Below are 14,592 nucleotides of genomic sequence, written 5' to 3'. Positions count from 1 at the left end.
TGTTCCTGACCCTCTTGTACCCAATCACTGAGCTCAGCTGCTGATTAGCAGCAGTGGTCACATGTGCTGTAGTTGTGAAGTTACGGGTACAACCTATCAACAAATACCAGCACAGCAGAGGCCGCGCTGGACCTGGGGAGGGCAATAATGCAATTTTTTTTTTTTTTACCTAGCGAGAGCAGAAAAAAGTTAAACTCTGAAACACCCTTTAAGAAGTTTTTTTAAGCACTATTATATATAAGAGAATGGTTTTTAGGCTCTGTTCACACCATGTGGGATATATAATGTATCTGTTGTACAAGTATGCTGCATGCATGTAACTGTATACTCCTACTCCTATGAAGGGATTTAATTAAAATGGACTAGCACTGCTTGCGAAAATATATGACCCCTGCACAGAACAATGTGAAAAACAAACTTCAGAGAACACAGATTTATTTTAGCAGCGACCCAGGAGACTTCAGATATTAAATTCTCCATGGAAACTGGCAATAATGAAATAAGGGACCACAATGTCCTCCTTTAATAACTGCGGGTCTCTTGAATACTGAACTGTAGACATCAGGAAGCGGCAGCGGAAAGGCCACGAGCGAGGAGCTGGCATCTTTATAGAGAGGAAGAGGTGAGGAGAACAGCTGGAGGCCGCCGCTTTGTATGAGAGTAGCCAGGGGAAGCAGAAGCTATGGCCGCTCATTAACAGCATGAAAGACTTTGTAGCTGATGGGCAGAAGCAGTGAGACCCCCAGACAGGAGATGTAATGCTATATGCTGGATATAGTATACTGGGATTACAGCTACTGCAGATGGACGTGGCAGACTATACAGCATCATTAGACTTTTAGAGCTTATTCACATATCAATATTGTCCATGTACGAAAAAAAACGGACCAATTATTGTGGTCGGAGCGTCATCAGTTTTTCTTGTACGTAGAGAAAAAAAAATGTTTCTTCACCCTCTCGTTCTGACAGTCTGTGAAAATTGGACATCACACACAGACTTGCATTGCGAATTTTGATCCAAACTTTATCATTGGTCAGATTTTCCGCGGACCACTCGGTCCAAGGAAAAATAAAACGAAAAAAATTGGGCCTGTGCACAGCCCCTTAGAATATCATAGGTACAAGTGCGATCTGTGAAAATCACAGATAGTGTGAACGAGCCCTTAAATAAATGTTTCTATAGTACCATACTAGTAGTTGTCTAATACAAAACCGTAAACTGGAGCCAAAAACAACCAAAAATACAGCAGCACAGAGCAAAACAGGAAAAAACACAAATATGTGGCAGGAAATGGCCCCAGGAACTGATCAGTGTTTATGGACATAACATGGGCAAACAGACAAAACCTACGGAAATAACCCACTCCTAACACTGTGGTGGAAATACCTAAAAAATGCACCTTTGTAAAAAACCTCTCAAGTGCTCTAGATATGTATTATTTTACCTGGGGTGAATGCCGCTGTTCTCCTGAATCTGGCATGGTTTTTCTTTTGTTCCTGCAACCTCTCTGGTCCTAAAATATGGTCCCCTCGTCCCTGCATATAAATGTAGTATTTTAGCCAACAGGGTGTGGTCTTCAAGAAGACGCCCATATAGAAGAGTTGATACCAATACCCAGTTGGCAAAAAGACTACATTTCTGTGCAAGATAGAGGGGGTCATAGTAGAGGAACGGAGAGGCGCGGGAACAAAAGAAAAGAACATGAGATTGTGGAGATAAGCGGCATTTATACCAAGTAAGAAATTACCTATTTATGGCACCTGACAGGTCGTCTCCAGAAGACATTACTCCTAACATTTCGATGCAAAGGCTTTGTCCTGACAAATCCAGGTATAGGTGGCCGACCCGATATGAAACACCTTGTCTACACAAAGTACTAGCTTCAAGGCTAAGCATCCTGCCCACGGCCTGCGAGTAACGCACCTGCAGGCGGCAAACGCAGGAAACATTTCTTACATTTTTTCATAGGATTTTTAGGTACATCACACTACAATGTCTCTAGTCCGGTATAACACAACACGAGCAGAAAGTCATTATATGAATCCTCCGGAAAATAAAAACACAACCAAACTGAAACATGAGCTAAAAGGATTGATTAGGCATGAACGTTCCTCTAACCATTATAACAGAAAGTTACAAATAAAACAAAAAGAAAATCAACATTGGAGACCTTGGGATGTCTTCATTCAGTAAAAATTTGTTCAAGTCTTCATTATAAGCAATAACGTGCAGATCAGTGGGGGTCCGACAGCTTGGAACACCATTAATTCCAAGAATAGTGCTCGGAGATGCTGTGTTGCAATAGAGTGGCAGCGTGCATGTGCACCACTCCATTCATGGTCTGTGGGACTCATAGAAAAAGCCAAGCACTATACTCAACAGTCCTATAGAGAAGGAGCAGAGTTGTGGGGGCACAAGTGCAGCCATCACTCTATTGCGCTGGACCTTTCAAAGTCCCGTTCCTGGGATCACTGGGGTCCCAGCAGACGAATCCCTACCAATCAGAAAATTACCTATTTTATGGTAGGTGATAACTTTTAATCTTGAGAATAACCTTAAAGGGTTTGTCCACTACTTGGACAACCCTTTCTCAATCATCATATTTCCCCTTACAGAATGCAGGTGCCATTCCAGCTGTGTCAGCACTCACTCATGTAACATTGTTATGTCATGCGATCCCTGCAGCCGATTAGCGATCGCTCCTCTCCTTCAGACAAATCAAGACATCTGGAGGAAATCAGAACTGTGGCTGCTCTCTCATTTCCTCCACAGGGGTGAGGACAGTGAAGCGTCCGCTGATGGGCTTCAAGGATCGTGAGACCTAATGGCATGCAAGCCCCGGAGGCGCCACCACTGGAACAGCTGGAACAGCACCCGCACTGAAGGGGAGTATAGGTGTTATTATTTTATAAGGGGGGAATTTTAGTAATTGAAAAGGGGTTTGTTGCAGTAGTAGACAACCCCTTTAACATTTTCTATCCACTACCCTGCATATCTCAGAGTTCTTCCTACGCAATGTAGCATTCAACAAGGGGTTAATCCTTCGATTACACTTACCTTTTTCTTGGATTTGAATACATTGCAGCGGAAGGTATTACTGGACCCATCTCTGGCAATATAACTGAAGATCTTCAGGTCTTGGGAGTCATGAGAAACATAAAATATTCTGCATCGAGGAAATAGAGAAAGTGGGATCAGATGTGTCACAGTGAGTGATGGGTGCATCAGACAAATGTACATATTCTAGCTGCGCCATCAGCAGATTTAGACACATGGGACTTTTTACAGCAAAATAGTCAGACACAAAATCCACAGTAATTTGTTCAAATTTAGAGAAAATGTCACCATCCACAATGGAAATCCACTGCAGAGCCATTAAATTTCTGCTGCAGATTATCTCCATAAAGTGTGGATAAGAATACATTAAATGCTGGTACAGACAAAGACACATCTGCCCCAAGTTATAGGGGTTGTCCAGCCTTAAAGTTGCACGCTATGAGAATTCACAAGTCTTTAGTCATATAGAGTGCCTGCAGACTTGTACCCCAAGGCCGGACAACCCCTTTAAAGGTTATTCCCTTCTTCTTAAATGGATAATGTCAGATACTGCTTGTAAAAACAAGCACTTTTGCAATTTATCGCTTATTGAAACTTGAACTTGTTTGTGAGATATTCACACTTTTAAGCTTGTTGTCCAGGAGACCGACCACCGCTGCTGTCTAGCTTGTCAGCACAGTAATAAATCTGGCTGGGATTAGGAGGTAACAGCGAGCTCCAGTGATCCTGGCCAGCATCAAAACCTTTATTACAAGCTGAATAGAAAATACATTAAAAAGATCTTGTAAACACTGCACGTGTTCTACTGTCTAGCAGCGTTGGTCGGTCTCCAGGACAACGAGCCGTAAACAAAAGAAAAGAAATGTGTTAATATCGCAAAAGCGGCTGGAAATTTTAATAAGCAGCAAATTGCTTTGATTTAAAAGCCCTACTGACAATACTCATTTATGAGGATGGGAATAACTGTTGTTGTAGCTGGGCGGTAAATAAATTGTTGTTGTTCCTGGGTAAAAAAATAAGTATTTAAAAATATTCCATGAGCTGGAAAAAAACACACAATAAGCAATAAAAAAAGTCATTACATATAAACAATCACTTCTTTGGTCAGACTATTCCCTTTCCATGAAGAAAGCAATTTACAGGACATGGTAATTCCTAGAATGAGGACATAAGATCTGTTTTTTGTACTGTTGATCTGTGGCTGATGGATGCACCCAACACAATCATGGTACAAGTCACATCAATTACTGGGAGCAGATAAATCCTTCTAGAACTAATTGCTTTTTTTTTTCCACTGACAAAATGGAATAAATTTCTTGTATGAGTTGCAGACACCAACCTGTAGATAGGATCTTGCATGACCAACATCTTGCTCTGATCCCAGTCCCATTCCTTCTTCTGTAACAAGACATGGTTAGTCAGTAATGATGAACACACGGCCATCTAGGTTCACCCTGCATAATTATTCCCACAATGTCTGGACTCGCCAGATATATATTTACTTACACTACTACAGAAATCTGATTAAAGAAGAACTCCTCGCATCAAAGTGATTATTCTCTTAATATATTGCAGTCATCATATTACAGCATTGTGTGCTTACAATTGCTCATTTTGCCTTTCTACCAAGTTAATTGTTCTCTTTTCTCTGCTCTATGTAAAGACAGGAAGCCTCTGGTCCCTGCATTTATCATTCTCCTCTTGGACTCCTGACCCAGCTGCTCCGCTCCTCCCCCTGCCAGGGACTTTTGCAGTGACTCATGACTCCTACAGGGAAAATTGACCTCCTGTTTCTACATAGAGCTTAGAAGGAGTCAGTTAGTCAGTTTTTAATAGTAGGATGTCACAGACCTAATGGAAAGGAGAAGAATTAAGAAGGGCAAAATGAGCAATTGTAAGTACACAATGCTATATAATGTAATGATTGCAATATATTAAGAGGATAAAAAAATTGATGGGACAAGTGCTTCTTTAATAAATAAAGCCTTTTTTATCATTTTCTGCTTCCATGTGTCTCCCTTTGATGTTGGTATTTCTCTATGCTGCTGGGGCAGACTTTAGATAGAATCAGACTCCTTCCCCTTCTGGCAGCTGAGAAAACAGTTACTTGTAATTTCTCATGCAGAAGGAGGTCTTCTCAGCTATGCTGCTATACCACTGCAGAAGTTTCGGTCCCTCGCTAACAAGAAGGGCAGAAAGAGTATTCATGTTGACAGAGAAAAAAATATTATAAAAAAAAAAAAAGGGAAAAAATTTGCAAGTATATTGAAGACTTCGTAACAAAAAAAAAATTAAGGGGTTTTCTTACAAATGACATTTATAACCTACACATGTGTCTGAGAACTGAGGGTCCCAAAGATCACTAGGTGGGGTGCTGTAACATACCTGGCGGCGCCCTTGCATGGTGGTCCATCTCCCACTGTGCAAGAGCGCGCACTTGATCTCCAGTCCAGAATGTCTCTCTGGCTTCCCTCCATGCTGTCTGTTTGTGTCTGTTTCTGCTGCTTAAGGGCGGCGCCCGATCACTTCCTGCTTTTTGTACCTGCTGTGGGTCACACCCCTTGTGCGTCCTCAGCCTATTGCTGTCTGTCACCTGGTATATAACCCAGCTGCTCCAATCAATCCCTGCCTGAGCATTGTGTTTCATTCAGTGTGTGCTTGCACTCTGAAGGTGCCAGGTCCCGTTCTGTGTTCTCTTGTCTGCCTATCCTGGAGGCTGTATTTCCAGGCCTGTCTGAACACGCTCCTAGCCTGTTCCTCCCGCCTTCTAGGGGCCGATTACCTAGACCTGCTCCTGTATCTTGTCTGTCCTGTCTGAACACGCTCCTAGCCTGTTCCTCCCGCCTTCTAGGGGCCGATTACCTAGACCCGCTCCTGTATCTTGTCTGTCCTGTCTGAACACGCTCTTAGCCTGTTCCTCCCGCCTTCTAGGGGCCGATTACCTAGACCCGCTCCTGCATCTTGTCTGTCCTGTCTGAACACGCTCCTAGCCTGTTCCTCCCGCCTTCTAGGGGCCGATTACCTAGACCCGCTCCTGTATCTTGTCTGTCCTGTCTGAACACGCTCCTTGCCTGTTCGTCCCGCCTCTCTGGGGGCCGTATTCCCAGACCCGCTCCTGTATCCCGCTGCAGTGTCGGTCTCCTCCGTACTCTCTCCTATCTTTTACCTGTTTTTTCTCTATGTCCGTTCCTTTCCTTTTTCTGCAGAGTCTGAACTCGTACCTAACTCCTGCTTGTTGTCTCTGTACTCCCGTTTGTGAGTTTGTGGTCCACTCGCTACTTCACTGCCAGTACCCTGTGGGTATCTGGCTCTGTCTTTCCCTTCCTGTCTGTTCCGTGTGAACAGAGCCCTGTCCGTCCTGCTCTGACTCCTTGCTCACTGCTCCGGCAGCCTTGCTCCGCTCTGACCCTTTTGCCCACTGCTCCGGCAGTCTCGCTCAGCTCTGACTCTTTGCTCACCGCTCCAGGCGGTCTCGTCCTGCTCTGCTCTTGCTCACCGCTCCAGGCGGTCTCGTCCTGCTCTGCTCTTGCTCACCGCTCCAGGCGGTCTCGTCCTGCTCTGCTCTTGCTCACCGCTCCAGGCGGTCTCGTCCTGCTCTGCTCTTGCTCACCGCTCCAGGCGGTCTCGTCCTGCTCTGCTCTTGCTCACCGCTCCAGGCGGTCTCGTCCTGCTCTGCGCTTGCTCACCGCTCCAGGCGGTCTCGTCCTGCCCTGCTCTTGCTCACCGCTCCAGGCGGTCTCGTCCTGCCCTGCTCTCGCTCACCTCCCTGGGCGGCCTCACTCTGCTGTGTTTGTCCGCCACATCTGTGGTTCTGTTCCAGAGTCCCAGTGTGTACTGGGTCCTATCCTGCCTGTGTTCCTACCTGCTAGTGCCTTCCTGTCTGCACTCTAGCCGTGCTTGCCTGTACCCCCCTGCCTGCATACCCGCCTGCCCACATACCAGTCGTGCCTGCCTAACCAGTCTGTTCCTGTATTCCCCTGTGTGGGTCAACAGCCGTGTCCGGGGTCTGTCCTGGAGTAGCACCTGGTCCCTCTGCTCGGTTCCTCCTGGGTGCACTGGCGTCGTATGCCGTCGTGCGACCCTGGTCGGATCGGGTGAATACCTAGTTACGCCCCTCCAGGCATTCACTCTCCGGCACGGTCCAGTGGAATCACACGCACACGCCGCTCAGCCCGGGCGTGTGCATTACAGCATGCTCAGGCCATGGTTCCCGTTGAGCCCCACGGCCTTCGCTCTCTGAGACGTTTTCCAGCGAATACATGCATTAAAAATAAATAAATACAATTTTTTTTTTCTAGCCGAGTTCCTGGCTAATTACACACCCGTCCAGATGGATCTATCTGCTCTCGTTCCTGCGGATCCGCCACGTTACTATGGGGATCCAAGACAAAGTCGTGCATCTGTGGAGCAATGCATGCTACACTTCAAGTTCTACCCTCTATGTTTTCCCACCGATCGGGTTAAGGTGGCATTCATTATGTCTAACCTAGCGGGTGATGCCTTGGAATGGATCAACCCCCTATGGGAAACACAGGATCCTATCGTCCTGGACATAATGGCCTTCCTGGTGGCCTTTCTAATGGTCTTCGATGATCCTAACCCGGAGGCTCCTGCTGAAGCTTCACTTCCCAATATCCCGGAGCAGCCCCGATGGGTAATGTGTGTGGGTAGCGCAATAGTCCTCCAGCCCAATGAGACTACTGCCCACCCAGAATCCTCACAGGGTGACTACGCTCTCCGGAATACTTCTCCCAACCTCAAGAGGCAGTCCAGACGTGCTAGACGTAGAGGCAAGCCGTCACGCCAGGGTCTGTCCTCCCTGAGACCTCCTGACCCCAACCTTGAAGTCCCTACTGAGGCTTCATCTCCCTGTATCCCGGAGAAGCCCCAACGGGTAATGTGCGTGGGTAGTGCACCAGTTCTCCTGCCCGAAGAGACTACTGCCCATCCAGACTCCACACAGGAGAACTTCCTGCACCCGGCATCAGATGCTTCACCCACTTTAACCGGTGTGCATGTCCAAGGATGCTCCGAAGCTGTGATAACCTCAGAGTCTGTGCACCTCTACTACCTGGCGGAGGACCCCCAGTTGCCTCCTGAATCCTCCGGGATACCACTTGATGACAAATGGAGAGAGACTTCTCTACACCTGGTACTCGATACTTTGTCCGCTCCGTCCTGTGAGCCTGACAATGGGTACCCCAAAGTGGTAGTTACTCCCGAGTCTCTACACCCCTCCGACCAGGCGGAGGACCTCCAGTTGTCTCCAGAACCCTTCGGGGTGCTACCTGGTAGCGAAAGGACAGAGACTCTCCTATACTCTGTACCTGATACCTCGCTCACTTCGTCCAGTAAGTCCAACCTAGTGTACTCCGAAGCAGGGGTTACTCCCGAGTCTCTACACCCCTCCGACCAGGCGGAGGACCTCCAGCTGTCTCCAGAACCCTTCGGGGTGCCACCTGGTGGTGAATGGACAGAGACTTTCCTATACTCGGTACCCGATACCTCGCCTGCCTCGTCCAGTGAGTCCGACCTAGTGTACTCTGAAGCAGATGTTTTCTCCGAGCCTCTGCACTCTTCTGACCCGGCGGAGGACCTCCAGTTGTTTCCTGAATCCTCCGGGGTACCACCAGATAACAAAGAGACAGTGACTTTTCCTCATCCTGTACCTGATAACCCGTCTATTTCTTCCTGTGAGCTTGACAAGATGTACCTCGAAGCAGAGTTTACCCCCAAGTCTCTGCTCCCCTCCAACCCGGTGGAGGACTTCCAATTGTCTCCTGTACCCTCTGGGGTGCCACCTGAAAATATGTGGAGAGAGACTTCCTTGTGTGCTGTTCCTGGTACTCCACCCGTTTCGTCTGTTGCTGAGGATGGCTGGATAGGAGGTAGCATCCTAGCTAACCAGATGAGACCAGTTTTTCCTGTGGACAGTGGGAGTGATCTCCTTGAAGTGAAGGATTGGCCCTCGAATTCCCTGCGGAAGATTCTGGCAGGCCTGAAGAAGAGGGGGCGTAAGGGGGGGGTACTGTAACATACCTGGCGGTGCCCTTGCATGGTGGTCCATCTCCCACTGTGCAAGAGCGCGCACTTGATCTCCAGTCCAGAATGTCTCTCTGGCTTCCCTCCATGCTGTCTGTTTGTGTCTGTTTCTGCTGCTTAAGGGCGGCGCCCGATCACTTCCTGCTTTTTGAACCTGCTGTGGGTCACACCCCTTGTGCGTCCTCAGCCTATTGCTGTCTGTCACCTGGTATATAACCCAGCTGCTCCAATCAATCCCTGCCTGAGCATTGTGTTTCATTCAGTGTGTGCTTGCACTCTGAAGGTGCCAGGTCCCGTTCTGTGTTCTCTTGTCTGCCTATCCTGGAGGCTGTATTTCCAGGCCTGTCTGAACACGCTCCTAGCCTGTTCCTCCCGCCTTCTAGGGGCCGATTACCTAGACCTGCTCCTGTATCTTGTCTGTCCTGTCTGAACACGCTCCTAGCCTGTTCCTCCCGCCTTCTAGGGGCCGATTACCTAGACCCGCTCCTGTATCTTGTCTGTCCTGTCTGAACACGCTCCTAGCCTGTTCCTCCCGCCTTCTAGGGGCCGATTACCTAGACCCGCTCCTGCATCTTGTCTGTCCTGTCTGAACACGCTCCTAGCCTGTTCCTCCCGCCTTCTAGGGGCCGATTACCTAGACCCGCTCCTGTATCTTGTCTGTCCTGTCTGAACACGCTCCTTGCCTGTTCGTCCCGCCTCTCTGGGGGCCGTATTCCCAGACCCGCTCCTGTATCCCGTTGCAGTGTCGGTCTTCTCCGTACACTCAGTTCCAGTCTGTACTCTCTCCTATCTTTTACCTGTTTTTTCTCTATGTCCGTTCCTTTCCTTTTTCTGCAGAGTCTGAACTCGTACCTAACTCCTGCTTGTTGTCTCTGTACTCCCGTTTGTGAGTTTGTGGTCCACTCGCTACTTCACTGCCAGTACCCTGTGGGTATCTGTCTCTGTCTTTCCCTTCCTGTCTGTTCCGTGTGAACAGAGCCCTGTCCGTCCTGCTCTGACTCCTTGCTCACTGCTCCGGCAGCCTTGCTCCGCTCTGACCCTTTTGCCCACTGCTCCGGCAGTCTCGCTCAGCTCTGACCCTTTGCTCACCGCTCCTGGCGGTCTCGTCCTGCTCTGCTCTTGCTCACCGCTCCAGGCGGTCTCGTCCTGCTCTGCTCTTGCTCACCGCTCCAGGCGGTCTCGTCCTGCTCTGCTCTTGCTCACCGCTCCAGGCGGTCTCGTCCTGCTCTGCTCTTGCTCACCGCTCCAGGCGGTCTCGTCCTGCTCTGCGCTTGCTCACCGCTCCAGGCGGTCTCGTCCTGCTCTGCGCTTGCTCACCGCTCCAGGCGGTCTCGTCCTGCTCTGCGCTTGCTCACCGCTCCAGGCGGTCTCGTCCCGCCCTGCTCTTGCTCACCGCTCCAGGCGGTCTCGTCCTGCCCTGCTCTTGCTCACCGCTCCAGGCGGTCTCGTCCTGCCCTGCTCTTGCTCACCGCTCCAGGCAGTCTCGTCCTGCCCTGCTCTTGCTCACCGCTCCAGGCGGTCTCGTCCTGCCCTGCTCTCGCTCACCTCCCTGGGCGGCCTCACTCTGCTGTGTTTGTCCGCCACATCTGTGGTTCTGTTCCAGAGTCCCAGTGTGTACTGGGTCCTATCCTGCCTGTGTTCCTACCTGCTAGTGCCTTCCTGTCTGCACTCTAGCCGTGCTTGCCTGTACCCCCCTGCCTGCATACCCGCCTGTCCACATACCAGTCGTGCCTGCCTATTCCCACCAGTCTGTGTGCCAGCCTAACCAGTCTGTTCCTGTATTCCCCTGTGTGGGTCAACAGCCGTGTCCGGGGTCTGTCCTGGAGTAGCACCTGGTCCCTCTGCTCGGTTCCTCCTGGGTGCACTGGCGTCGTATGCCGTCGTGCGACCCTGGTCGGATCGGGTGAATACCTAGTTACGCCCCTCCAGGCATTCACTCTCCGGCACGGTCCAGTGGAATCACACGCACACGCCGCTCAGCCCGGGCGTGTGCATTACAGGTGCGATACCAGCAGACCCCCAGATGATGCAATCACAGGGTGCTAATGGGTTTAGTATTGTTGCGAATGGAACTGCCCAAACTAATAAAAAAATAAAAAACATTTCTCATTAAGTGAACGCTGAAATAAAAAAAAATACACAAATGCCAGCATTGTGTCAAAAAGCAAAATGCAATAAAAAAAAAAAAAAAGTGAACAAAATGTATGTATCCTAAAATGTATCAATAAAATCTACAGCTCAATGCGTAAAAAGAAAAACAGGCCTTCATACAGGTCCATCGACAGAAGAGCAAAAAAGTTACGGGTGTCAGAAAATGGCGACACAAACTATTTTTTTTTTTCAATGCGCTGAATTTTTTTTAAAATCACTAAGATAAATAAATAAAAAATAGTTTGATATTGCCGCAATAACATAGACCTGAAGAATCAAGTTACCAAAGCATTTTTACAATAAAAATGAAACTCAAAGAACAATGCAGAATTGTGTGTTTTGTTTTGTTTTAACCATCTCACCGCACGTATATTTACTGAAAATGGGGAAAAAAATTCTATGGTAAAATTTAAAGGTGTATTCCCATCTCCAAGATCCTATTCTAATATGTAGTAGGTGTAATAATAATATTAGCAAATGCCTCCAATTAGAAATGTAGTATAGTTCTTCTGATAAGCTATGTCGCTTACCCCACACAGGTCATTTCAGTATCTTGAGTATCCATAGTTACAACCAAAAAATGTCACGCATACTGCAATGTCCTGAACATGGGGTAATCATAAGAACTACAGTGGGTACGGGAAGTATTCAGACCCCTTTAAATGTTTCACTCTTTGTTTCATTGCAGCCATTTGGTAAATTCTAAAAAGTTCATTTTTTTTTTCATTAAAGTACACTCTGCACCCCATCTTGACTGAAAAAAAAACAAATGTAGAATTTTTTGCAAATTTATTAAAAAAGAAAAACTGAAATATCACATGGTCATAAGTATTCAGACCCTTTGCTCAGACACTCATATTTAAGTCACATGCTGTCCATTTCCTTGTGATCCTCCTTGAGATGGTTCTACTCCTTCATTGGAGTCCAGCTGTGTTTAATTAAACTGATAGGACTTGATTTGGAAAGGCACACACCTGTCTATAAAAGACCTCACTGCTCATAGTGCATATCAGACCAAATGAGAATCATGAGCTCAAAGGAACTGCCCAAGGAGCTCAGAGACAGAATTGTGGCAAGGCACAGATCTGGCCAAGGTTACAAAAGAATTTCTGCATTACTCAAGGTTCCTAAGAGCACAGTGGCCTCCATAATCCTTAAATGGAAGAAGTTTGGGACCACCAGAAGTCTTCCTAGACCTGGCCGTCCAGCCAAACTGAGCAAACGTGGGAGAAGAGCCATGGTGAGAGAGGTAAAGAAGAACCCCAAGATCACTGTGGCTGAGCTCCAGAGATGCAGTAGGGAGATGGGAGAAAGTTCCACAAAGTCAACTATCACTGCAGCCCTCCCACCAGTCGGGCCTTTATGGCAGAGCGGCCCGATGGAAGCTTCTCCTCAGTACAAGACATATGAAAGCCAGCATAGAGTTTGCTCAAAAACACATGAAGGACTCCCAGACTATGAGAAATAAGATTCTCTGGTCTGATGAGACGAAGATAGAACTTTTTGGTGATAATTCTAAGTAGTATGTGTGGAGAAAACCAGGCACTGCTTATCACCTGCCCAATACAATCCCAACAGTGAAACATGGTGGTGGCAGCATCATGCTATGGGGGTGCTTTTCAGCTGCAGGGACAGGACGACTGGCTGCAATTGAAGGAAACATGAATGCGGCCAAGTACAGAGATATCCTGGATGAAAACCTCTTCCAGAGTGCTCTGGACCTCGGACTTGGCCGAAGGTTCACCTTCCAACAAGACAATGACCCTAAGCACACAGCTAAAATAACAAAGGAGTGGCTTCAGAACAACTCTGTGACCATTCTTGACTGGCCCAGCCAGAGCCCTGACCTAAACCCAATTGAGCATCTCTGCAGAGACCTGAAAATGGCTGCCCACCAACGTTCCAACCTGACAGAACTGGAGAGGATCTGCAAGGAAGAATGGCAGAGGATCCCCAAATCCAGGTGTGAAAAACTTGTTGCATCATTCCCAAGAAGACTCATGGCTGTACTAGCTCAAAAGGGTGCTTCTACTCAATACAGAGCAAAGGGTCTGAATACTTATGACCTTGTGATATTTCACTTTTTCTTTTTTAATAAATTTGCAACAATTTCAACATTTCTGTTTTTTTCAGTCAAGATGGGGTGCAGAGTGTACTTTAATGAGAAAAAAAATGAACTTTTTAGAATTTACCAAATGGCGGCAATGAAACAAAGAGTGAAAAATTGAAAGGGGTCTGAATACTTTCCATACCCACTGTATACTACATTTCTAATTGGAGGTAATTCAAATATTATTATTATTACACCTACTACATATTGGGATAGGATCTTGGAGATAGGAATACCCCTTTAAGTGTGTCGTTCAAAATTACAACTCATCCCACAAAAAAGAGCTCTCATATGCCCATGTCGGCACAATAATAAAAATGTTATTGCTCTTAAAAGAAAGGAAGGGAAAATCTACAGAATCAAAATGAAAAAATCGTCCAGTCCTTAAAGAGAACCTTCCATTGGATTTTTTTTTAGTTAAACTGAGTACCTCATCCTATTGCAGCTACTTCACTGATTCTGGAACAGTTTTTCTTTTTCTTCTATGTCCCTCGGTTCCAAAGTTTTGCCGCAAAAGTAAAAATGGTGCAAAATTTCCCTTCAACTAACTGGGCGTGTACCACAGAGCTTCTGGGGGCGTGGCCATGTTTTGATTGGCCAGAGGCAGAGGAGAAAACACAAATGACAACAGAGAAGTTCTGTGGTATACACCCAGTTAGTAGAAGGTAAAATTTGCACCATTATTACCAGGGGGCATAACTTTAGATTGAAGGGGCACAGAAGAAAAAGAAAAACTGTTCCAGAATCAATGGAGCACTGGCTGTTGGAGGAGGTACTATGCTTGAATTACCAAAATTCAGTGAAAGGTCCCCTTTAAGAGATTTAAATTATTTCCATAGATCAAGAAGATTGAAATGAACATACAGAAAATATGCCAGTCACCTTCTTTTTCTTCTTTAGGACCACTTTCACTCCATCTACAGACACCAGCAGGTTAACTTTCTTCTTCTTGATATTCTTTGCTTTGAATTCATACTGCAGAAAAAAAAAAAAAAGATGAATGTCAACATCAAAGACTATAGAGGAAAGACGCAGAGGGATCAGCCAGTCAGGAAGAGGTCACCATAATATATCAATGAAGAGGGAACAATACCAGATTTGGGGATTTCATTCATCTAACTATGGGGGCGGGGGATGGGCTGGGGACCAACTATGGGACTCTGGGTATAAGAAAGGTCCTACAGAAAAAAGACTACATGAATCCATCCAACTTGCCATACAATGTCTCATA

At 47.0% G+C, this 14,592-nt stretch overlaps 1 protein-coding gene across 4 annotated transcripts in view; it reads right to left on the bottom strand.

The window, feature by feature from the left end:
• Positions 1–14,592, bottom strand: part of LOC141156745 (carboxyl-terminal PDZ ligand of neuronal nitric oxide synthase protein-like) — a 110,506-nt gene that overhangs the window by 40,606 nt on the left and 55,308 nt on the right. For 2 of the 4 annotated variants that reach the window (XM_073643082.1, XM_073643080.1), the window contains exons 3-5: positions 14,226–14,336; positions 4,398–4,456; positions 3,059–3,167 (exon numbers count right to left, since the gene is read on the bottom strand). In XM_073643082.1, the coding sequence (XP_073499183.1) occupies positions 3,059–3,167; positions 4,398–4,456; positions 14,226–14,336 (279 nt within the window). The remainder of the gene's footprint in view (positions 1–3,058; positions 3,168–4,397; positions 4,457–14,225; positions 14,337–14,592) is intronic. The other 2 variants (XM_073643081.1, XM_073643083.1) reach the window with 1 other exon arrangement.

This window comes from Phyllobates terribilis, unplaced genomic scaffold (genome assembly GCF_046119375.1).
Source record: "Phyllobates terribilis strain yellow unplaced genomic scaffold, ASM4611937v1 Scaffold_8__6_contigs__length_399053987, whole genome shotgun sequence".
NCBI lineage: Eukaryota > Metazoa > Chordata > Amphibia > Anura > Dendrobatidae > Phyllobates > Phyllobates terribilis.
This window is presented reverse-complemented; position numbering and strand designations above follow the sequence as displayed.